The 25,918-nt window shown below is 41.7% G+C and overlaps 1 protein-coding gene across 7 annotated transcripts in view; it reads left to right on the plus strand.

Annotated features, from left to right (window-relative positions):
• The first annotated feature begins 234 nt into the window (after positions 1–234).
• Sox5 (SRY-box transcription factor 5) overlaps positions 235–25,918 on the plus strand; it is a 367,386-nt gene continuing 341,702 nt past the window's right edge. For 6 of the 7 annotated variants that reach the window (XM_055605653.1, XM_055605658.1, XM_055605654.1 and 3 more), the window contains exon 1: positions 235–380. In XM_055605653.1, coding sequence (XP_055461628.1) covers positions 343–380 — 38 coding nt within the window. In that variant the 5' untranslated portion in view covers positions 235–342. Of the gene's footprint in view, positions 381–22,305; positions 22,365–25,918 lie in introns of those variants that run through there. The other variant, XM_055605655.1, reaches the window with a different exon arrangement.

Genomic DNA, 25,918 nt, shown 5'->3' on the forward strand with positions numbered 1-25,918 from the left:
GGAGAGAGAATTAAGAGGACAGGCGCCGAGAGAGGTTGTCTAATGCCTGCCAGCGGGATCGTGCGGCTGTGCAGACGGCAGCAGCCAGCCAGGCGCTAGAAGTGTACTACCCCTTTAAGAGAATGGTCAAGGAGTCCTAGGAGAGAGAGAGAGAGAGAGAGAGAGAGAGAGAGAGAGAGAGAGAGAGAGAGAGGAGGGGGAGAGGGAGAGGGGGAGAGAGAGTGAGAAGAGAGAGACAGAGAGAGAATCCATTGGTTTAGAAGGTTTGGACTGACTTGACAGGTTCAGTTGGAGCCGATCATAGGTGGCCGCGGTGACAAAGGGAAATTGTGCTTTTCCAGCATGCTTACTGACCCTGATTTACCTCAGGAGTTTGAAAGGTGAGTACTGTTTGGTTTTTCTTTCCCCTAATAGACTGAAGTGCAAACTCTTCCGTTTAGCAGTAGTCTGTGAATCCGCTGGAAGCTGCCTCCCCCAGCTTGCGGGTGAGAGAGCGGCTCTGAGCGAGGGTCCCTGCAGCCCGGGAGCTGATTTCTGTTGTGGCCGCTGGACCAAATTGAACTGATTTGCAAAGTCTCCTCCGAGCTTACTGCTAATGTTTTTAGGTTGCGTCGGATCACAGGCAGGAAATTAAATGAACATTAAGCATCTCTCTCTCCTCCCCCCCATCCGCGGCTGCTCTCTTCCTCCTCAGGCTCCCACTTTCTGCCTTCATTGATCCCCCCACACACCTTTTGTAGACGGCCAGCATATTCAGGATCTCTGTCTCCTGTAATTTCTGAAGTGACAGAAGGCTTCGGTGGTGGTTGCAGCGGAGGCTGTTAAATTCCCGTTTGATCCCTCTGTTAAACTTTGGAAACTGCTCGGAAAAGCAGGAGCTTTTGTTGATAGGGGAGAGCCAGGCTGTTGTTTTTATTCCTGAGGAAAATTTAACATCACAGTTAAATAGTGGTGGATGATTCTTGAGGTGTCCGAAAAGGGGAGGGAGCAAGCAGGACACCCCCTCTTTAAGTTTGGGGGCCACTTTTGTGCTTGTTGTCTGAACTGAATTTTGATAAGCTCCACTCTCCGCTGTGCTGTGATGGGAGGGAGTTAAACGTATCCCTAATTAGTTGTTCCTGTTTAAGAGGTGTATGAAGCTCCCCTCCATTTGACGCTGCTGCAGGGAACACGGGAGCCCTACAGGATCCCAGCCCTCCTCGTGTCCCTGTAATTATACATTACAGTTTTTAACTTTGAGTTCGTATCCTAGCATAAGTTCATTTTTTGAACTATAAATAGATTTCTGTTTGCCATTAAAAAGAACTGAAACTTCGTATTCTGTATGGTGAATTAAAAAAAAAAAAAAGCTAAAAAAAGCCAGGATGCAAGCTCCCCAGGCTTTTTTTCATTTCCATGCGAGCTATACCTTCTGTATAAACATTTGTTGTATCTGACTATGCAATGCAAGCTAGGTGCTAGACCAGCTGGTTAAAAATATGCTAAGTCAAGCTGTTCATCACTCAAAAGCCTGAATTTGATATGAAAAGACGAAAAAAGAAAGGACAAAGATTAAAACATTCTGGAACTAAAGCCACGGGAGAGGAAAAGTGAGGAGAAGAAAATAAGCCTTGGCCATGGTGGTCACATCTGAGAGAAGCCAGTGTCTGACCAGGGAATAAGTCTGATCAGCAGTGCATGCCCTCATACTGACTTCCCCGAGAGCTCCCTCCTCGTAATTAACAAGGTGCTTCTATTGGAACACTTTAGAATTAATTTTTTCAAAGTTTTGTCTGTTAACTCTTCTGAGCAGTTAGCTCTCCCCTGCAGACGTAGGCTTGTTTCTGTGTGGACACTGACTTTCACATTGGAACATATTATTGCATAATGTAGTGATTTGTTAGCAAGTGGAGTTTTCTAGCATGTGCAGAGGGACACTTCGATGATAATTTCCCTTAATTGTGATTAGACATTTACTTATTTATTATTTATCATTGCAAATAAAACTCTGTCTGATCTGTAACCTGTTAGCAGCTTGTTCTTATAAAGAGGCGGTTACATATTAACAGACCGCAGCCTAGTTCTCCATATAGGCGAGCTGCCTGCTGGGAACTTTATTTGTATTTTTCAATTATCTCCTTTTAAGCCAAACTTTTCCCTCTAATATCCTAATGCTCAAATCTCCTAACATTGTATTCTTTTTCCTTCTGGTGAGGTTTTTATGTTCATTCTGTACTATCCAGGGGCATATATTTATAGCTGAATAATTAAATAAGCCAGTGATAATCAAATAGTTTGCTCATATGTACATCCTGTGTGTAAACAGTAATAGTTAAAATAATTTTGAAAAATGTCATACAATATAATATTTTTAATAATTTACCCTGAGGTTGGAATTGGCAATACTTACCGGAATCCCAGTGATCATGACAGTTTGTTTACACTGCATTTCCCATTCGTCTATTGTCACTCAGACAGAGTAATCATGCAGATAAATACAGTATTGAATATTGAAGTTCTCCAAAGAGAGTCTATAGAATGGAACTAACATGTATGCCCAGGATGGTGAGGTTTGCTTTATTATTTTTTATTTTTTGCCTTTTCGGTTATTTGCAACTTTTGTTGAATAAGTAGGTCATTTCTATTGACTTAAATTTTGTTCTATTTGCTCACCTGCTATCAGAGTTTTTCACTCAAACTCACTTAGTCTTGAAAAGAATTCCTAATGTCTTTGTGAACGGGCTCTCAGGTGCAGTGGGCGGCTGCACTGAGTCAGGTACCATTAAAGGTTTCAGTGACTCTGTCTCTGACGACACTGGGAAAAGGTTAGACATCGCCTATGATTTCCCCCCAACGTGCAGACTATGTGTGACTCCAAGACCTCGAGGATTTAGGTTTACGTGGAGGGCAGACCCAGCAGTCTCAGGCTGGCAAACAGTTGTTAAATAACTAAGACGTGGGGAACAGTTTCATTGTCTGTGAGAATGTCCAAGAGGTAAATGGAAGTGGATTTCAGAAGTAGAATGCGTGAAGTTCCCACTTCCGCTGCCTTGCAGTTCCTGCAGGGCTGGCTGCGCGGGACGAGGCTCAGGTGCTGGGTGAACAGGCAGTGCAAGGCAGGCAGTGCAGGTCCTAGAGGGCTGGTAGTGAGAAAACCCTTCATGCCTCGAAATTTATACAAACCGCAAATGGAAGCATGGTGTAAGCATTGGGAATAGCTCTGCTAGCTCCCCTGAGAGTCTTCGAGCGGCCACTGTCCTTCCATTTAACTGAGAGTTAAAGAACAGACATTGTGACTTCAGGGTTTTCTTTTTTAATTATTATTATTCAAAGTGTCATGATAGTTAAATGTGTAACAATTTGGTTTAGATGGTGGTGTGACTCTCCTGTGCTGAAGGAGAAGTAACCAGATCTGACACCTCATTGTTTGCACAGCTGTCAGTTTCTTTAGTTTGTGTCTGTCTTATTTCTAATATGGTTGTTTCATGACTAAGATAGTTGTAACACTTTTTAGTTGCTGAATTGTTAAATTTCACTTAAGGAAATAAAAGACTTTAAAATGCATGTATTTAAAAAATGCATATAATTTCTGGCCATGACCAGAAAGGAAGAGAAAGTTAGGACGGAAAAATGGAGTACGGTAAGCCCAGAGCCTCATGCAGTTGCACTCTGCTCTGAAAATGGGTACCGACAGCAGCCTGCTTCCAAATGTTGATGGGAGCACTGCAGGCCAAGACAGGGTGCAAAGGGAAAGAATCAACTCCACATAGACACCTTCTATCAGATAGATTTATGGTCAGCCCAATGAAGGAAATGGTTTTTATCTCAGCAGAAAACTCTCAACTGTTACTCTGAAGCAGGGAGCACCCCTTTGGGTCTGTGAAAATCTCTTTGCAGAGCTGCTGTGGGAACTACTAGCTGGGTTGAGGATGTTCCCCGCCGCATTGATATTTCAGTCAACTGATCCTCCCAATAAGATACTTTTTTTTTTTTTACCTGGGCATTTATTCAATGTACTTGGAGACTTTTAAGAAGAAGAAGAAGAAGAAAAAAAAAAAACCCATTATTCTCCTAAGTAATACGTGCATTCAGGTTAGTTAGCAGGTAACTTCTCAATGGGAATTTTTAAAAAGTTACCTGTCTTGTTTCTGTCACTTCATGACAACTATGAGCCCTTAAGTCTAATTATCTGTTTTTAGTGTGTTCTGATATCTGCTTTGGCCAATTTAGTTAGTTTTCATTTACTGCTACTTCTTGGAGGAAAATGTATTCATAAATCATTACAGATTTTAATTGCCATCTCAATAATTTGTGAGCTGAGCTGACGCCTTGGTTTGGAATGCAGCTTGCATGAAGTAGTGCTTAAAAGACATTTCTGTCCCACACCCCATTCTGCCTGAAGATTTGGCAGGAGTCTGACTGGTTATCAAGAACAATGCAGGGTTAAATGCCAGGTGGAATTGTGGCCAGATCAGGGCATAGCAGCTTGGAGAGATGAAAAAGTGTCTTGCTCTTGATTATATGTTGATGTGGTTCTTCTGTGCCTCAAATATCAGAAGGACGTATGGAAGTGTGTGTGAGTGTGTGTGCTCTTGGAGAGCTTTTAACCGAGATCTGCGTGTGCATCATAGATTAGAGGCAGATGAGTAAGCCTGTCTGGTTCTGGGCACGTCACCCTTCTTAGAAGTGGAAGCTATGGCACATGGATTTTGTTCAGGACACATTCATAGAGCAGCATCCCCAAGGGATGCCTCATCTTTGTCGTCTGGTCTGCCCATTTCCATTCTTCAGCCACCTAGGGCATACATTGTATCACGCAGGTGTGTGCAGTGTTCTAAACACAACTCTTTTGTGGATTAGTGTAAAAGGTGTGAGGTGGGTGCTGCTCACTTCATAAACCTGTGTATCCATCTGTATTCTGGCGAGGTGACCCAATACCAAGGGCCACAGAGGGAACCGAGCTGAGCTCCCAGCCCTTGTCTGTGCTACCTCACAGAGCCTGATCTCTGAGACAGGGGATGGCAAGTGATCTCAAAAAATGTTCACTGGTTCACCGATATGCAAGTTGTATTCTTCTTAACTGAAACATGTGAATGGTGAGGAATGTATGGAGATATTTCAAAGTCTCCCTTAATTCTGCTCTCCATGGCTCTGCACCTAGCGGGGGCATCCTCATTCGTATAGCACAATTCAAATGCTGAAGGTGAAGATGAAGAGCTAGTGCTAGAGCAAGGAGAGAGGAAGGAAAGGAGAGGAAGAAAACCGCTGAAGACTAATGTTTTCCTTGAATGAACAGTGCTTATTTAGGTGTCCTTCTGGAGAATGCCTTCTATTCCTTCCTGTGAATCAAGGGCCTTTTTTTCTCTTTCTGCCTCTGAGTTCTGCCCTGCAGTTTGGCCGTCGCTTTGCCTTTCCTTTAGTGTCATCTCCCCTTCTCTTCACTCGCTAGTTGAGAGTTCCCATCTCCTCTGGAGAGCCTGTGGTGTGTGGTTCTGCTTGTCCAATAGGGGGGTGTGCGTCTCTCCACATCACTGTCCTTTTCTCTTGGAGGCTGGGAGTGAAACCTCAGCAGCACCGCCAGCCTTTGCCAGCCTGAGGAGTCGCAGCCTCCAAGTTTCTCCCAGCTCTTGCGTCTTCTTTGTGGCATTGTATTCTGCACATTGGGCTGCCGGGAAGGACCAGACCGAGACAAGATTTAGAAGAATTCTGGTGAGAACTATTTCAGAGGGATATGGCATTTTAAAAGAATTGTAGTAAACAAACAGAATTGCAGCGTCAACAAAGATAATTAGCATAAACAATGTCGTTTTAGGACAGGTGGTTTAAAAAAACAAACAAAACAAAAAGCCCAAATATGAACCCAATTTGAATTCTGCCAATTTGGAACCATTGAACCTTAATCTGCACCTCAGGAGCTCAACCCAGGTTTGTTGATAAACTTGTTAAAATGCATCTTTTCTGTTTCTTTTGTATCATTTTCTGGTTATTGTGCCCTTTTGTCACATAGCTTGAAAGTAATTAATCTATTACAAGGTAGTTTAAGGACCTTTATATTCATAAAACATGACAGAAGGAAAATGAAAAACAAAAGCTTCCGGGTGTTTATAGACATTTCAGCTCAGTAGTGAAGCCTGAAATGAGTTCAGGCTGGAGCTTGACTCCCTGTGTCCCGGATCTCCAAACCTCCTTCTCTCTCTCTTTGATCTAAGAATCATTTGGATAATTCAGCTTTGCTGTGTTATTGATACATTTGTCATTGTCTTGTTATTCTGAGTTGCTTCTCTTTTTCTCTGGGTCTGGAGAGTCAGTGGGTGCATGTGTTTCTCGGGGCTGCTGCTTCTTGCTGCTTTCCTCTGCTACATGGAGAAGGGGGGATGGCAGAGACTCCAGGGATGGAGTACTGAGGTTGCTAGTCAGTGCGAGCCACAGTGTCTAAACCTACCACGCTGTCACTGTGAGTTTAAATCTGCAGTCGTTTGGGCTTATTACTAAATGACGTTTTCCGTAATGCCTTGCGTGGAAATGTTTTGACTTAAATGAAATGTGGAGTGTGGGTGAAGGGAAAGCTGTTTATTTTTCCTGCATTAAGGATGAAAAGTTCTCTATTGGAGTTAAGAGATTTTTTTTTTCCTTTTCACGTTCTTTTGGAGAAGGAAGACCTGGGGTTCCAAATGCTTCTCCCTGGTCGTCTGGTGGCCTTCTCCTCCCTGAAGCTGAAATGGGAGCATTTGTGAATGAGTTTTAGTTTCTTCGAGCTATATTAAAAATGTGTGTAAACTAGTAAATCGTGTCTCATTCATGTGCTGTGGAGATTTCTCGTACTTTATGGACAGAAATAATTTGGCTACTAACGAATTAGGGCTACCTGCCAGGCTCATCAGGAGCTGTAGGTAAGGAGATCTCTATGAGGAAGCTGCTGGCAGCCACCTGGGAAAGTTTCATGTGTGGCCGTGTTTCTATTTCTGCCCTTCGCATCTCTGAAAGAACGTGTGTTTTAGAAAAGAAAATGTTCAAAAACAGAAGGCATGCTCTCTCTTTCACAGGCATGGTAGAGCAGGGACCTCTCTCCCTGCGGAGGCCCCTTGCCTCACTCACCTCGCCTGCTCCTCTCACTCTTCCCTCCTCAGAGGGAATGCACTCAGAACTGATGCATGGGAAGCTGCAAACTTGAGGGCAGAGAGCATCCTCTGAAAGCTCCCCTGCCCTGCGAGGTGCGCCATTGGCACGGAGGAGGGAGAGACAGGGTAGCTAGAGCCATGAGTACTCGGATGTCCTGAGGATGCGCCTTCTCATCTGCGATTTTGGAAACGTTGTTGAGAAAAGACACGAGAGGGTTAACCAGCTTTGCCTGTCCTTTTTATTTTTTTTATTTTTTGGTACATTTTTTATTGACTGATTTTGCAGAAGGGGGCGACCAAAGGGGCGCTGAGCTGTCTGAGAGCTACTCTGTGACTTCTGCATATGGTCTGCTAAAATCCCATTTTAATACATTATACATAATGTGTGTATATAGATATACACACACACATATGATGGAAAGACATCCTAATGAAAAGGAAGCACAGACATCAAAAAGGACATGTTTTGTAAAAAAAAAAAAAAAAAAAAAAAAAACATGAAGCGACAAAGTTCTACTTGGTGGCATTGATTTTTCATGCTACATTAGTAATAATCCATTGACAAAGTTCTAGATCATGTTTGCTCGAGTTGTGGAGCTGAAACAATTGTTTGTTTGCTACAATTCTTCCTTTCGTGTATTTGCTCTAGGCCAGAGTTTGTTGGGCAATAGTCTACAAAGTCCAAAGACTTTTTTCCCACTCCTGTCCTGTGCTCCTGTGTTGTTGTTTTGTTCTCCCTTTTAGAACATTTGCTATTGTGTTTCATAATATGTTTGAAAAGGGGAGACATCACCTAAAGTTAAGAATAAGGGCTCAGCTCTCATCTCTGTACTCTGCTGAAGCCTCTCCAAGATATCCTGAGCTCTTCCCGTTATTTAGCAGAGGGAGGAGTGGCCCTGTGGTCCGACTCTTCTAGCTCTGTTAACTCAACTTTGATCTTGTGCTCACCTTAACTGAGCACACAGTGTCAGATTTTCATGTCGGCACCATCAGGATGGGAAGAAATCTTGAATAGACAAAGTACTGATCATGGATAAACAAAAATGAAATGAGTTCCGTTTCTCAGAGTGAGACTCCCACTTCTCTCTCTTCCTAATTTGGGAATTGTTTCTAGATTCTGGAGGATTATGGGATATATGTCTTGCTAGGGTATTGTTTTATAAACCCTAGAGTTACTGGAAAATAAAATGGATCTGATTTGACAGATAAACAGTTTAAGAACATTTAATGTTTTAAAAGCATTCTTCTGGGGAATAGAAACAGGGGTTATCTGGGGAGACCCTGAAATTATTCCCGTACACAGAGGTTGAAGTGAAGAGAACCTCTTTTACTCTCTAGGTGGTTGACATCTTGTATAAGTTCTACTCAATTCTGATGGTGTAGCTTGGGGAAGATCACCCCGAGAGGAAGAAATACTTCCTAGAATGCAAACAAGATTCATTCTTGTTTCTCCTGTAATGCAGGATCTCTTAGAAGGTACCCCATGGACGTAGAATGACAAACTAGCTTTAAAAAGCCGAAGATGGTACAATGGGGCATTTAGAACTGAAGGGGCCGGAGGATTGAGGTGTGCTTCCATAACATTTGGGGACTGTTGAGATTTCCTGTTCAGATGAGAAAGTTAAATTTAGAGGCCTGGTGTCTACACAACAATACTTTGTCAATTTTAAGACAGTCCCCCTAAAGAATAGATGCCTTTCCTCTTGATTGGCCGAGGATTTCATTTGTCTGGCTCCTTGTTGATGCTTTGGTTTAACGTAGAAGACGGAGTTAGGAGTTTGACATGACATCTTGAATTTCCGTTTCAAACTAAGGCCTCCTGGAGCCTTTAATGTGGGATAGAGAAATAGGCTAAGAAGTCTCAAAATCTCTCCACTGGAAAATTTTGTCACTTTGAAATGTATTTGAAAGGTTCCCAGCTCCTGACTCCGGAGGTCAAAATTCTTGCATTTATTCTTTTGTTTGGAGATGGAGTATGTCTCATGGCTAGTGTCTTATGGCTAGCCTTATTGCACGTGGAATCACAGTAGAGGATTTGTCAGTTAGATGCCAACATACAGGCGCAAGTCACCGTGAGATATCTCAGGAGTGTTCATCTAAGTACCATGCGTGGCTCTCATTTAGAGTGACGTGACAGGTATTTTTTAAGGAATTATATCAAATAGGTAAAAACACCAAGTTCATATTGTATATGCTTGAAACTCTCAAGTGCTTTAGGTCGTTCATCCCTGTCAATTACAGATATCGCAAAGATGAATTGTGGGTGTGCTAACAAAGTGCTGGTGGTTGTTGGGAGCACGAAGGCAGGGGACAGCGCCCACGTTCAGTGGCTGACAGCATACTCATAAAATAAGAGAGTCAACAGCAAGATCAGACAGGCGCACAGAGAATAGGTCTTCGCATGAATAAATAAAGCACCGAGCTGTAAGGGAGCAAGATTAAGGAAGATTAAGAGCAAGCGACTAGGAGAAAACTTCAAGTGTTTCTCCAACTAAATTAGAGAGCAGTTAGTACAGACGCCAGGCTAGCCAACTGTGTGTGCATCAGTTACTGCTCATGGACTTGAGGGGAAAGAATGGTAAAACCCCCAAGACAAGTAGGGGTATGACAATCAAAGAAAGAGGCATTAAACAGTTGTTTCATTTAAGAAGATGAGCTTTCCATATTGTTAATATTTTGCATTTGGCAGACTGCACTCTTTTTTTTTTTTTAACACCATTTGAAGGAAAAAAAATGTGTAGTTCTACCATCAGAAACATAATCTTTGATATCTAGCTAGGGACCTTTTGTATTATTTCTACCTTGAGACTATATTGTGGGGGGATCAATTTGTGTTGAACAAATTAAGTTTTAAATATAGAGTCATATATTTCAGATAATGTAAGAATTGTCTGCGTACAAATTATTTCTTTGCTGAATGGTTACAATACTTTCTAGCTTGCTGCTTTGAGTTTAGAGGAAAAATGAGTGTTATCCTCTCATTTCCTTTGTGAAGATGTAAAAGTTATTAGAAAGCCAACTTATAAAGAGACATATGAAACCAAAACTGCAGTTAGTACCATGACCAAAGAAAAATGTGCAAATATCCTTCTTTTAGAGCAGGAGGAAACTGTGTGGGGACAGTTGAGCTACTTGCTGGTAGCAAGTCTGATGTCCTAGCAGTTAGCTACATACTAGGTTGACATATGTTCCTCATTTAAATCACGAATTTTAAGTCTGTGATGCACGAATCACTCCAATTGCTTGGGTTTTAGCCATGTATCTATGAAGTGGGCTTTAAAAATTAGTAGAAAATTATTTACCCTGCCTTCTAAAGACTCTTACACTTATAAAGCTTTAGGAAAACATTTGGGTATTCCTAAATGAAATCCGTTGAATTCAGATTTTTTAAAAGTGATCTTACTATCTGGAAAGTGAAAAATGTAATCTGGACTTTAATAAAATTATTTTTTGTTTGACAAATGCCTTTCAGGTGTCTGAAAACTAAAACTGATACTTGTCAGAAAGCGGTTAGCCAATATCTCACTTTAACTGTTCATATAGCTACCATTTTGAAACACTTTTGATGCCTGGTGACTTATATTTTAATTCCACCAACAGAACTTCGGTTTTATCTGTTCACTACTAATAACTAAACGTCCTAAACATATCTCTCCTCATTGCACATTCAGGAAATCTAATATACAAGTAGTTGTTTTGGTAACTTTCAGTATATCAAACAGATTTTCAAATTTCTCATTGCACTAATCTTTAAGCTATGTAAATTAAATTGTATTTGAACATAACTACCAGAATGAATAACTTTAAAAAATAAATTATTGAACACCAATAAAAAAAACTGATTTTCTGTGAATGAAAGAAAATCACATACACCAATGCTTCTTAAACTAGTGTTAGCACAAGTAGTTTGAACTTTAGAAAATACTAAGTGACTCACAGGAACTATTGTGCGCGTAAGTCCTGTGTGCTGTGCACGCTCACAGTAAAATCAAGACGGAGGATTTCCTCCTTATTTTTGAATGTGGAGAGGAAAAAAGGGAAAATATACAAATTTCTTTTTATGGGCAGCTTTATAACAAATGACAAAATCACCCAAAAAACTGGTCTCATATTTTTGATATAAAATTGTTTTCCACTGATATAATCTGTTGAAAGCCAGAAGCCATGCAAAGTGCTGATACCAATTTAAGAAGATCATCTCCTGCCTTAATTATACATCTGGGAAATGTTAGCTGAACATTTTGTGGAGAACACTGAATACCTTCCTTACCAGTTGTCTAAAATACTGCTAATGATCGACACGGTGCCAGTGTTTTGATGGCTAGAGCCTAGGATGAACATGAATACAAAGAACACAGTTGGAAAAAAGCACACATTTTATACAAAACAGATTTCAACCATCTGCTTGACGCTTAAGTATGTGACTATAGGCAGTATATGAAAGAGACCACTGTCCACGTTATGAATGGTATCACGTTTATTGGAACCTTAGAAAACCATAGGGTTTCTGAAAGCATGTAGAACCAATGATTTTCTTCGGCTAAATAACAAAAACAGGACTCAGCCAAATTTCTGTTCCCTCCACAATCTCTTCTATGTCAGTTTTCTTCTCCTAGCAAAATGTTTTTTTGCTAATAAAGCATGTCCTAGTGCTATACATCAGGGTATTATAGATACCAGACAGCCTTCCGCATGTGACCCCAGGGAGGGGAGCCCCAGATGGCTAGGAGACAGAAGACTGTTTGCTTTAGGAATAGGTGAGATCCCCAAATCTGTCACCTGAGTTCTGTTCCCAGCATCAAATCAGCATGGAGGTCAAGGGCTGAGACACACTCCTGAGCTCAGTGTTTTCCCGTTGCTTCTGAACTTAGAGAATCCTACCAGAGAGGTGCTGGGTCACCACGCCGGAAGAAAAATCCTGAGGTATAGGGAAAATGAGAACATGTAGCCCATCCCTTTTACCCCAAAGCAAGAAAGGCTCCCCACAATGCAGAGGAAACTTGGCTAATGTTAACTAGATGATTCACATGTCTATTTTTTTAAATAAAAATAAAAAAGAGATGGCATAGTAGTCCTGAGTACCTTGCAGACAAAACTGGTTTTAGCAGGAATCCTTTTACTCATGTAGTTCCTTTAGCTGAAACATGTTTTATATTTGTAGGTATTAGGAAAATCAAGTTGCCAAAACTGAATTCTTCTACTGGATCATCTAGTTTACTTATATGGATTGAAAGATATCTATTGATATTTTTTCTAGCCCTTGATGAACAAGTTATTTAGTGCAATATAAAGAAATATTCTAAGAACCTCAACTAATCACTGCCTTCCAACATGGCAGCCAGTATCCAGGGTCCCTGCTTGAAACACAGCTAACGGAAGGAAGATGCCCACTAGTTAGGAAACACACACCAGATTCAAAAGCTTCAAAGAGAATGATGGGTTTGAATTTATCCCTATTATTCTTTTTTTAAATTTTTTATTAATTACACTTTATTCATTTTGTATCCCCCACAAGCCCCTCCCTCCTCCCCCAAAAAGCTTATTTATCTATTTTATGTATCTGAGCACTCTACTGCACGTAACCATAGCCTGCAGGCCAGAAGACAGCCTCAGACCCCAGTATAGACGGCTGGGAGCCACCACACGGTTGCTGGGAACTGAACTCAGGGCCTCTGGAAGAACGACCGTGCTCTTAACCACTGAGCCCCCCTTTATTCTTGATTCTGTACTGTCATATTGTTTGGAACTACAGGCTTAAGATATACTATTAAAATTATTTTCATGTGTTTTTGCTTTGTTAGTGTGACTAGCAGAAAGTCTGAAATTCCATCCATGGCTCCTGTTCTCAGCTTATTTTACATTTCTGTTGGATGATGTTGTATATGGTCTGTGGGTGGGGGAAGGGGAAGACATTTTAACCCATGTTCCAAGTCTAGAAGTTGTCAGTTCAGAGGCGCAGGAAAGAGCCAGCAGATTTCAGGGTTTATTCATTGTCTCTGCTCTTCCTTCCATAAGAAGGTGATATTTTACACATATGTGTAATGAGCCTTTTGCCTGATATGTACTATCAGTTCTAGATATGCAGTTCTAGACCTGTGGAGAGTCACAGAGATGCTTCAGGACCGGATTGGCTACTTTAGAGATTAAGTATGTGAAAGGAGCGATTTATCTTTATTTTCTATGTCTGTGCCACCGTGCACAGCTCTCATCTCTCTCGTGGTTTAGAGGCGTTCGTGGGAAGGGAACGTAGAGGGAGGGACGGTAGAAGGGAACCGTCAGCTTTTGTCTCCAGCTGATACTGCACATAACTTTACGCATTGACCCACAAGATGCCATCCAAGCTCCTTCTCTACGCATATGGAGACGCACTTACAAATATAGATGTAAAGACAGCGCAAGCGTTCGGCATGTACGCGTTATGTGCCAGACTCCAAGTTGCTTTGAATGCCTTCTTTATTCTGTGTTCACTCTTGCTTTTCACCATCTCCCATCCTCACATAGGCAGAGGAGAAACACAGAGCTAGTTACTGATACTCTCCTGGGTATTGGCTGTCTGAGTGTGACTTACCAACCCTCCAGAACCTTCTCTTTTATTAATTTTCTTTCTTTATTACTTTATCTTATTAAACTTACTTTGTGGCTTTGGGGTCCCAACGAAGAACCACACAGATCCAGGATGAGATGTTTTCTTGAACTATAGCCCTAGTGCTAAAGACTTTCGTATATTGTCATCCTGTTATTAATTTAGAAAATAAAATGCTCCTGTAACTTTAGAATTTAATATGTGTTTTTGAAGAAAATTGTCTTCAGGTATTTTTAGGGTTATGTTTGTGTACCTACTATGCCAGACATTACTTTAAATGTCAATTTTGTGTTTAAGCTCATGTATTAGACATTCCCTGCACTAATTGGGATGCTAGTTAGTTAGTTAGTTAGCTAGTTAGTCAGTTAGTTAGTTAGTTAGTAAATTGTTACCTCGCTTTTTGTTTGGCAAGGTCTTACTATGCAGCTCTGGCTGGCCTGGAACTCACAGGGCAGCCTAGGCTCTTCTCATACTTGCAGTGATCCTCCTACCTCTGTGTCCCAGCTGCTGGGACTGCAAGCATTTGCACCACACTCAAACTGTAGCATCAACTTCTAGAAACCTGTCTGGAATAAATTCATTCATAGCGTAAGCTGCTGTGGCCAGTGGAGATCTGGATGTATCCTAAGAACGCCTTACAGATGCTTGCATGGAATCTCCGCATGGAAACCTCTTGCTGAGACTGTGAAACTGTAAAATGTCTCTAATGTCTCCCTCCCTCTTTGAATCCTTTCCTCTTCTCTCCCTCTCTCTGTGTGTCTGTATCTCTCTCCCTCCCCTTCCTCCTCCTCTCCCTCTCTTACTGTCAGTACCTTTAATGTGAATCACCTACTGAAATCAAGTTTTTCCACAAGGACCCTGGCTTGTTAGAAACGTTACTTGATCATTTTTGTGAGCTCAGCAACCAGGCACCTTCTTTATAGTATCCTGGGTTGTAAGTATGTGAGTATTCACAGCTTTTGTGGTGATATGAATATCAAAATGTTTTTTTTTTTTATGAATTGGCTGACAATGGTATATTGAATGTGAGATTAATCCTTTGGAGAAAGTTGTGACCCTCATCCACTGACTTGAGGGGTAGAAGGAGAGCAATGAGGATTGTCAGTGGGAATTTAAATTGTGTCTGACAATAAAAATCATACAATTGGTGATACAATGGAGACTTCATGGAAACAGGCCAGTGTTGGGAATGGAATTTGTCTTCATGATTTTCACTGAGTAGGTTGTTCAGTTTTAATGTTAGATTCGCATATACTACCATAGTTTTGAAGGAACCCACGTCTTTCTTCTTTGTTTTATTTTTGATCTTTCAAGCATTGTTCCAAAGGTAGAGTGTTCCAAAGTCATGTCTGAACTTGTGTGCTCTTTAGCTTTCCAACACCTTACTTAGTAAAAATAGACATCTAGGATTGGTGTTACAGGTGGATTTTGGAGTGACTGCAGGAATGCCCTTGAGAGGACCACCATTCATTAGTGAGGGGGCCTTCCCCAGTTGAATAAACTCCCCATGACATCACTTCCTTAGGTAAAGTTGGTACCAGAATAGTCTTCATTCCATAGGTCAGTTTTATTGCTCAGTAAGAAATAAAACCATGTGGTAACTCCTCCCTTTAATCCCAGAATATGGGAGGCAGAAGACAGTGGATCTCTATAAGTTCAAGGCTAGACAGGATGACATAGTGAGACCTTGTCTACAAGTTAAAAACAGAGAAAAGGAAAAACAATCTATGTGCTTAAGCTTGTTGAGGATGTAATGTACAAGATGATTCCCTCAAGCTTGGAAAGAATTCCCAGAATATTTCCTGTGCAGGTAACACTGGGTCTGTACTGATAAAAAGTATGAAATACTTAGTAAGTGTCATTACTTGGGCTCTTACTAGGATCTGACCTGCTTCCTGAAAGAACAACAACCCCCCCCCCTTTAGGCTTGATTTTTGTCATAAAATGATGCATTTTATACACACACATATATATTTGAGACATACATCTGTATTACAAACGTTTTGTACACATTTATTGTATGTGGTATAGACATTAAGAACATACATTAAATGCAATATGTACAAAACAATAAGCCTATGCACAGAGATATGTGTGTACGTGGCCTATAGACACAAGCGTATGTATAGATCATACATATATCTCTGTTTGCATTATCGATGTATGTAATATATGTGTAATATAAAAGCATAGGGGTTCTTGGACATATTCTACATGTATGAATGCATATATTGCTAACACGTACCTTACCAGCATGTAACTTCTGTCTGCACAATAATAAAACTTTAGTGACTCTGTGCCATATTTCACATGTATATATGCGACTACATGTGTATATATGAATTTAATAATCTTTTATAGACTTAAGACCTTGGCTAGAAACAACTCTGAGTTCTCTCTACTCATGATGAGGTATTTTCTCATGAGAAACAGCTCGGGCCTTTATCAGGTCTTCACAGTTGCTCTTGAGAGGCCCTGGTTGTCTTGAGAATGATTTATTTTATGGCTATTTAGTACGTGTCTAATAGAGGAGCTGCAGAAAATTCGAGAGCCCTTATTCACATTGCCATTTTTAGTAGAGACCAAATAAGAGAAAGAATGCTGGGTGATAACGAAGTTAGTCGGAGACGGCACGTCTATAAGTAGCTGAACTAATGTTTGCCAGGTATGTAGATTTCTTGGTGGAAGGATACAGGCAGAGATCTAAGAAAAGGCTAACAAGTCCTGTAAACTGTCTCCTTTAAATAGCAATTGTTACATCCAGGCTGTTGCTAAGAGATGGGGACAATCAGTTCTTGCCTGAGTTGTATTCTTGCCTAGATCTGCGGCCCTCCCACCTCTGTCCTTAAGTTGACTTCAGGATTCAGAGTGCACGGAGCCAGAGTAGGACCTGCCAGGCACGAGCAGGGTGGAGAGCTTAGAGCGCACTGTGGAGGGCCATCTTCACAGGAAGCTGCTCATTCTGATGGGTGGGGGGTTCTTTGTGATTCTAAGAAATACTGTGTCTTGCTGGGCCTCATTGTCCTCCAAGCATCATTGTAACTTAGCAAAAATGTCTTAAATTAACAGATAGCACAGCTCTTGAAGTTCTCCCATGACTTCATTGAACTTGGACTTGGCGTCCACTCAGCCACATCCACATTCAGGTGATTCCTCTGGAAGTGTTTAGTGAGGATTTGCTGTGTGAACGCCATGTCTAACTGCAGAGAAGGACTGCTCATTGAGACGTAGAGGGTGAGGAAGGGTGTGGCTCATGCTGGCAGGAAGAGTAAGAAAGCAATTTCTGTGCTTACGTTTATTAGATCGAGAACTTCATTTTTAAAATACCACTGCTTTCACATGTAAGATAAAGCTCACCCTACAGTCTGATGTTTGTGGTTGAGGCATAGTTGTTTTGAAGAGGTTGCTTATAAAGACAGCTAGTTACTTGTGGACAATATATCAGGTTCTTCAGCCCAGAGTACGATTTTGTTTCAGTTTTTAAAATAAAAATTTGATCAAACTCAGATGAACTCCAAGTAAGTCAAATACAGAAGCGATCTTCATTTGCTCTGTTTCTGTGCATAGATGTGCATGTGGGAGGGCCGTATGCACACACATGTGGAGGTCAGAGGTCATTGTCAGCGCCTTCCTTGATCACTCCTCCCCATGTCTTTTGAGGCATGGTCTCTCATTGAACCTGCATCTCTTTGATTCCGCACTAGCCCTTTAGAGCTGCAGGGACATGTGTATCCCAGCACCAGGGTCACAGAGGTGCGGTGCCACTGTGCTGGGATCTTACATGAGTGCTAGGGATCAAACTCAGATCCTGGCCCTAAGGATGCATTTTCCATGCCTCCAGCTCCCAAGTCCTCACTTTGTTTTTTATAATTAAAAATAAATGTAGGTGCGCAAATATGAAGAGTGATTTAAAGAGCAAACTAATTCCACTGGCAACCTTTATCTCTATTCTTCACATCATTTCTCTAAGTCACATGGAAGTTTAGTCAAAGGCAAAAGTATAAGTATGAAATTCTTTCTACACATGTAACACTGCTATGTCAGGGAGGCGATACCCACGCAGCGTGGATGGGTGACACTTAGCCCACAGCGCCTTTTCTATGGGTCCTGCAATGCTTTAAATAGCTTGGTAATTAAGGATTGATGGCAGCACTGCACGTTACATTTGTTGTTCATTTCTTCTGTTGCATGTGTGTGAAGTGAAAATAGTTTCTGTTTGTGTTGACACGGATGTGCAGAGAACAGCTCAGGAACACGGCATGCCTTTTCTGTCACTCCAGATCATAGATTACACTTCTGTCAGAGTTGGGTGTACTGGACCCTTGCAGACTGGATTTGCAGAGGGTCCTTTATGATTGGAGAGTTTCAGCTAGGGAGCCTGGCCCGACACAGGGCCTGTTTGTACAAGGTGACGCCCAAGGGGAAAGTATGGCTTCCTGTGTGTATGAAGCCATCAGAGTTTACCTAGAGCATCGCTATGTGACCATAGACATCATTTTTTTTCTGCTGGTAATTAAAAAAAAAAAACAAAAACAAAAACAAAAACCTGATTCTTAACTTTGTGTTCAAGATATCATGTTGGAAGTCATACTTAAAACGTACATTCTTTACTTTTCATGCAAAACTATATGTCAGCTGTCTCAGGCAAAACAAATTCACCTTTAACCCTGTTCTCTGCTCACTGTCCTGACAAGGTTAGAATCAGAAGCGGTACACATTGTATTTCTGGAAATCTTTTCTATCATAGTTGCTTTTCTGTATTCTATCACCTTAAAAGATATGTCAAAGAACTTAGGATGTCATTTAGTTGGGAGGTAAGTGCTTGCTTACCCTGCAGAAGACCCTGGACCTACGTCCCTCCCTGCATTGTAAGTACACACACACACACACACACACACACACACACACACACACACACACTCCACACTGAATTTTGTGTGTAGTGTGCCCAAGCACAGTGTGCATAGACCTCTCTGTTATACATGTGCTAAATAGGTTCCCTTGAGTAAGTTGTTTCACTTTTCAATTTCTGCCTCAGTTTACTCATTTGTACCCCTTTAAGATGAAACACTTGGTACACAATGTCACAGGTGAGGCCATGACTGGCTTTTGTCATATCAAGTGGTCCATGTTGCCGGTGGCAGGGGTTCAGGCTGTACTAAGACTGGATCTCAGTGTCACAGAGGGACCTAAGCTGCCTCCAGCCAGACCCTACACTGCAAGTCTAGAAAGCACAGCCCTCGCCCCCCACCCCCCACCCGGAATAGTCAGGGAACTCTCTCTTACTACTTCCCAGGAGTGTATTCTTCAAAAGTCAGAAAGCCAAAACCAACATATTCATTGTCATTTGGTAGATTAGGACAAATGGCATTTTGTGAATGCTGTGACAACATTCACTCTGCCAGATTTCTGGATTCAGGTACATTTTGAACTGTTCGGATGGATTCAACAGGAAGCGCCCACCCAGTACGCCTGGACAGTTTATGGAACAAAGTTGGCCTCACCAGCCGAACAATTCAGCCATTTTCTATGCATGGCTCCCTTCTCCCTACATGACTCAACAGCATTTCCCTCTGTTAGTTGTTTATTTACTTTGCGTGCCCTTCATTCCACCAAGGGCTATGAGGGACACTCTGGGCTGGGGGGTTCGAGTTGAAAGAGGTGTTGTGTGGCCAGAATGAGGAGAGTGGAGCAAAGCTGGTGAGGGCCGTGTCCACAGACTGTGGATTCTCCCTTTGATGAAATGCGACCGCTGAGGGATGATTTGATTCAATTAAACCCTTAAGTTGTCATTATCCTGTTCATTGGCGGAGCACGATAAACCTCATTGCGAAGTACTAAATATAACGCTTTTTTGTTGGTTCAATACAAGCTGTCATGTTATGTTAGGTCTCAAAAATAGTGGTTCTAAAGATAGATTTTCAAATGTATTAGATATCCTTAGGTAAAACTCTGCCTGCTCATAAAAGCTAAGACTGCCTTGTAAGCATAGATTATACTCACTATTATGTGTACTGTTTAAGTGTGCTCTGCAGCTTCACCAGCAGCAGGGCTTTCTGTTATCTTTCCCTTCTTTCTTGTTGTAGAGTCTTGTTTTCTCAAGCTGAAAGGTTAGTTTTCTTTTCTCTACTAGCTAGTTCTTGTAAAACGTTCACATATAGATCAGCCCTGCGAAGTATGAACTTTGTTGGCTCCTGAGTTTAACTACCTATCCAGCATTACCTGGCCAGGACTATAGAATTCTCTGTGAGGCCAACGCTTCTGACCACAGGTTCAGTGGACCAGCATAGCTCCTGCTGGGTTTCTCAACGGAAACCTCTGCTCTTTTCAGGACATCCAATACTCAACTCTGCTTTTGATGTTGTCATAGGATTTGAGATTTTATATCATCCTGTTGATTGTATGTTAATGAGAAGCTAATCCTTATTTGTGGATGAAGGGTCATTGGTATTAAGGTTCTCTACACAGAATAATTCAGATTTCAGGCTAATTAAATATTAAGATTTTCAGAGTTTGATTTTTTTTGTTGATATTTTTTAAAAGTCACTAATTTACTATAATTTTAGTTTGTTTACTATTTTAGTAATTAAATTTATTTACCATAAATTAATTATTTATGGGACAACAATTTTAAGATAGTAATGGATAATAGATTAATAAATTAAGACACATATGCTAGGTCTCTTCTCTCTCTCCTTCCCTCCTTCCTTCCTTCCCTCCTTCATTCCTTCCTTCCCTCCCTCCCTCCCTCCCTCCCCCCCTCCTTCCTTCCCTCCCTCCTTCCCTCCTTCCTCTCTTCCTTCCTTCCTTCCTTCCTCTCTCTCTCTCTCTCTCTCTCTCTCGCTCTCTCTTTTGTTTGTTTCTTTCGTTTGGTTGGTTTTTTTCCTGCTGAACCACTTAGGCTTCAGGCTGGCCTTGAAGTTGCCCCATTTTCCAGGCTGGCCTTAAACTTGATATCTCTTGCCTTAGCCTCTGGAGTAGCTGGGACTGTAGGTGTGTATCTCCATGCCAAGATTTTAGGTTTCTAAGTAGGAGTCCCCATTTCCAGCCACCGGTTATAGCCTGCTACTTTTAGTAGATATAAGACCTGGTATTCATAAAGATCATTGTCAGATGTATAAATACAATTAACTAAAATAAATAGTAAAAACCAGAAGGATACAAACTGCATGCTTTACTCTACCCAAACTACAATAAACATTAATTTCCTTTTAAGAATAGATGAGTATTCTGTGTATATAACGATGATGGAAAATTCAAAACTTGTGGTATTTTATAATACATATATGCTTTTCTGTGCTGTTTCAACAGACTGGGATATAGACATGTAAACTCACCAGATGCTTAGATGCCAAGCAGGGATGTAAAAGGGAAAAAGAGCCTCTTGCCTCTGTAACATCAGTTTTCAGGACTTGGGAGTTAGCATTCAATTGGCCATACAAGAAGTGAGCCCATAGACACTGAAACTAAGGATTCCTGGATTACTCCCTCAGTGGAGACCTCTGATGGTAGCTGTTGGGTGTGGGAACACAATTTTTTTTTTCACTGCTGAATGCCCTACAAGTCAAGGCTTTTCCTGATCCTGGCCCCATTTAGACTCGTTGACTCTTTTTCTCATCTTTCTCTGGGCTGACCTGCCTCCTAAGAGATTTTGTTACACAGTATCCACCCACTGTCTCTTCGTGTTGACCCTGTGGGTCCCGGTTGGGTGCAACCTGACTGGGCGACACTATGGTCTGTCCCCTGTAGCCCTCTGCACAGCCCTGCATTGGTTGGGTGTGTACCCCATGGCCATCTTATGGATGGATAGCGTGTCAATCCTGCAAACCGTGAAGACTGCTTTGAAACTGAGGAGCTTAAAGGTGAGCATCTTCATAGCTTTGTGAGGCAGTCTACAGTTTGTGACTCATAGTATAAGCACTTAAGCCATGGTCTTTAAAGCAAAGGTCAAAGTAGACTCTGGGTGATTCTTGGAGACAAGATGAAAAGAATTGGTACTTTGTAAAGATGGCTCCCAGAGGCTGGAGAGCTGGCTTTACAGTTAAAGATGGATCTTGACTTTCTTATTTGGACTAAGATCTAGATGAGTAACTTACCCTTAAATTATGATGGGGAGAGATTGTCTTACTATGACATAGCTCATGAGTCATCACCATTTTCCTCAATCATCATCTTAATAAGGTGACAGAAATAACATTAATGATGGAAAATATTGTGTCATGGTCTTAGGTTGTGTAGTCACACAAGCATATGTACATACAAACGTAGAATTCGAAATGGGAGAAAGGAAGGGGCAGCAAGGGAGGGGAGGGGAGAGAGGAGGTGTTTCCTCAGACAGATAGTATGAAGGAGGAGTAGAGGGCACACCCGCAGAAATGCGCTGTTTTTCAGCCGAGAGACAGACTTCCAGAGGAAGCATGGCCCCTCTTTATCCCTAGGCAGGACCAGAGCCTTTGTCCTTGAGTCTGGGCAGCTTATGTTGGGTGAGGACAAAGCAGTTGCTATGCCTTCAGGGGCAGTGAAAGGAAGATTGTCAATCTATAAGGACTTTTGAGGAGTGTATGTGTTCATGTTTGCAGGCATGAGAGTGGCCACGGCACACACGTGGAAGACAGAGGTTGGCGAAGAGTGTGTATCTTCACCCCAGCCTGTTTGAGATGGGATCGCCTGCTGTTTGTTAGCAGGTACACAGGGTTAGCTGGCTCATGAGCTCCTGCGTGTTCTCCTGTCTTCGTCTCCCATCCCAACATAGGGGTTCTGGGTTTACAGATGTGTGCTCTATTGCTTGGCCTGATGTGGGCTCTGGGGAGCCTAACTCAGTTGCTTAGCTTGCACAGTGAGCACTTTTACCCACTGTGCCATCTCCCCAGCCCTTCTAAAAACTTAGAATGCTCAGACACATAACCTAGACTAAATAGTTCTGGACAAACAAAGCAGGTGCTGTCTACTTTGGAAAGTGAAATTCTTGAGCTGATTGTTCTAATTTAGCCTTGATTTGTGTAAGCTAGATCCTTTGTTTCTTTTCACCCTTTTACGGAGGATGAGAGACAGACACTGTGAGATAGTTTCCGGCATGTGACAACCAGTGCTCTGGGATGGATGTTGTAGGACCCCCTGTCCTCTGGTGTTGGGAAGACTTGTACTCTGCAGGCATCTCTGTCTCTGGGTAGGCAGGCTCAATGGCCACCTCACCCATACTGCGTTACACCTTCCAAAACACGTCTGGACTCTTTTATGATCTTGTTGTGGGTCAGAAGTATACGTGTCAATAGTTAGAGATGCAACTTGATACTTTGAGGAAGTGGGGAGGGGACAATTGGTCTTTTTTTCCCCTTGACTCATGCTGAGATTCAGGTGTCCTCTTGGAAACAGTGATTAAAAACAGGTTGAAGCCAGGAGTTGCTAGGATGCTGTGTCGGCTCACATGAACATGATTACCATGAAAAGCAGGCGTTCCTCTTCTGTCCTTCCAGACTCATGTGTTAGAAGTCCAATGAGAGACAAAAAACCAGAGAAGCTTGGCCATTAGCTAAGCTTTAGAGCACCCACCTAGCATGTGAGAGACCCAGCTCTGCAGAGTAAAAAAGGAATCAGACTTTCTCAGGGTGGCTTCCTCTAATTATTCATTTGATGAGAGAAGCCATTTTTGTATGTGAGGGCTTACCATTGGCTATAAAACTGAAGTACTGTGCAGAGAGTCAAGAGATGGAGACTGGGGGATCCCATTCTGTATTTTGCCATATCTAATACAAGACGTAATAAGAAACATATGATTATGGCTAATACCAGGCTAATTACCAGTATGGGGTAAGTCCCATTACAGCCTGTCATTCTCCTTACTAAGCCTGTCCTCAAGAACAAGCAGGGTGGAACAGGGTGTTGGTTGCTGCTAGCAGCACACATCCTAACTGACAGGTGCCCTGTGACTCTCCTTTCTAATCGATTTTAATTTTCACCATTAGTTTTTTTCTGGTTGTCCTGGGGTTTCAGCAAAACAGCAAAGCACATGAGACAGTGTCAGAATTATACAGCCAAACATGGAGTCTGTCAGTGTGTTTCTGAGATCATGCTATTAAAATGAATGGGATAAACAAAATTTATATCACTTCCTCAACAATGCTAAAGAGTCACTGAGCATGGTGGCATCCTCAATGGCAGGAAATCTACTCTGAGTTCAAGCCTGGTCTATGTAGCAAGTCTTAGGACAGTCAGGGCTATGTGGTGATGAAACTCTGTCTCAAAAAAGGAAAATAATAATAATAAAAATCAATGAATGATTTTCACACAGATCTCTTTGGGTGACATTGTTTGTCACATAGGAAACTCATTCTGAAGCAGCACAACACGGTCACGTGGAGAAAACCTTGCAGATGAGGTGGGGAAGCAGCGCTGCGCAGTGGCTTTTCTTTACAGAGAGCCACCAACCGTTTGCTTGACTTCATCGCCCATCTTCATATTCATCGTGGCTTCAGAGTGTCCCATTGCACATCATCACACTTCCAACTATATTTCTTAGTTTCTCTTGCTATTGAGAAGTGGAGCAGTTTCGGGTACATGGTGCAGGTAGCTGAGCCATGAACCACCTTTGAGAGCCATGAATCCCTGTTTGAGAGATGCCAAGAATGGCACAGATGTGCCATTCACTCTTCAGTAAAAGTAATGTCGTTCGTTAAAATAATTCACATATAATTCGCATAGTTTTATCAAGACGTTGTATGACTTTCTTAGTGTTTGAAACGTCCCTAGTCCTCACAGTGACACGGAGGCAGAGCGTCGTGCTGGTGTGTGAGGTTGTCACCTGTGGTTTGTGGCTACAATATAATGTAACACTGACACGATAATTAGAAAAGCTCAAGCCCATGGTAGCGTAGCCATGAGCGTTTATTGGCATGGTGCGTGGAAAGGACCTGGATTTCCTTGAGACAAGAATAAAGGAGGTTTAAAGTGAAAACTAGATGGGTTTAAACATACCAGCTTGACCAAGCTTTGCTTTAAGTTTGAAAATGTTGATCTTGTTGAGGTAGGCTAACGTCAGCAGCAATGATGTATTGCGTACTGTGTATATGTATATGCACCATGTATATGTGTATGCACACATATATATCATATACATACATACAGATATACATGTTTTTATAAATGAATAAATCAATAATACTCTGCTATATTTATTTGTGAATTCCTGTAAATTTAGAATTTTTTTAAATATGTATTTTAGTAAGTATTTATTCATTCTGTAGTGGTATAAGAAATGTCAAAAGAAGGATAAGGGTATTGTTCAGTGTATAAAGAGCTTGCAAAGAACTTGTGAAAGTTCAGTTCCCAGAACTCACAGGAAAAGCCAGGCGTGATGATGCTCCCTTGTAATCCTAGCACAGGGCCTAGGAGTGATCCCTGACCTTGCTAGCGAACCAGTCTAGCCTCATCAGGCTAGCTCCAGGTCAGCAATGTGCCTTGTCTCAAAATAAATGTGGACGGACACTCATACACACACACACACACACACACACACACACAATCACACCCACACAGGTATACACACAAAGTGCTAAAAAAATTGGGAAGAAAAGACATTAGCATATTTGGTGTTTACACAAAATTTTATCCTAATTAGTTAAATTATGTAAAATGTTGTTATTTGTGAGTTGAATTATCTTTTTTGCCCAAGAGGTGTCCTTGGGCCTCTAACTTACTTTGCTACCCAAGGAAGCAGTGCCCACAGCTGTATCCAATATGAAGAAAGCAATCACCTGCTGCCTATCATGCCACTTCATCTCTGAGAAAAGTTTAGGGGACATCACTGTTGCTTTTGAAAGTCCTCTACATTAGAAAGATGACTGTAAGAAAATACAGGCTGAGAAATACTTCGCAGGAAAGACCATGTGCTGTTCCTGCAGAGGATGCTGGGAGTTCTGTCCCTTGCACCTACATCAGGAGGCTTAGACCACCTGTGACTCCAGCTCCAGGGAATCTGACACCATGTTGTAGTCTCCACAGGCACATGCCCAACATTTCTCTTCCACCTTTCTCTCTCTCTCTCTCTCTCTCTCTCTCTCTCTCTCTCTTTCTCCAATAAAAATGAATTTTTAAAAGAAAATATGAGCATGCCTCAGGTTTTATTTCAGTACAACCTGACAATTATTTGTTCACCAGATTCAAAACCTCTAAGCGAATTTCATCAACATTTATGGAAAAGGATGGAGGAGAATCCTCATTCTGATCCTATCATGTGAAAAGT

Source organism: Psammomys obesus, unplaced genomic scaffold, assembly GCF_907164565.1.
Source record: "Psammomys obesus unplaced genomic scaffold, mPsaObe1.curated_primary_1811, whole genome shotgun sequence".
Lineage (NCBI taxonomy): Eukaryota > Metazoa > Chordata > Mammalia > Rodentia > Muridae > Psammomys > Psammomys obesus.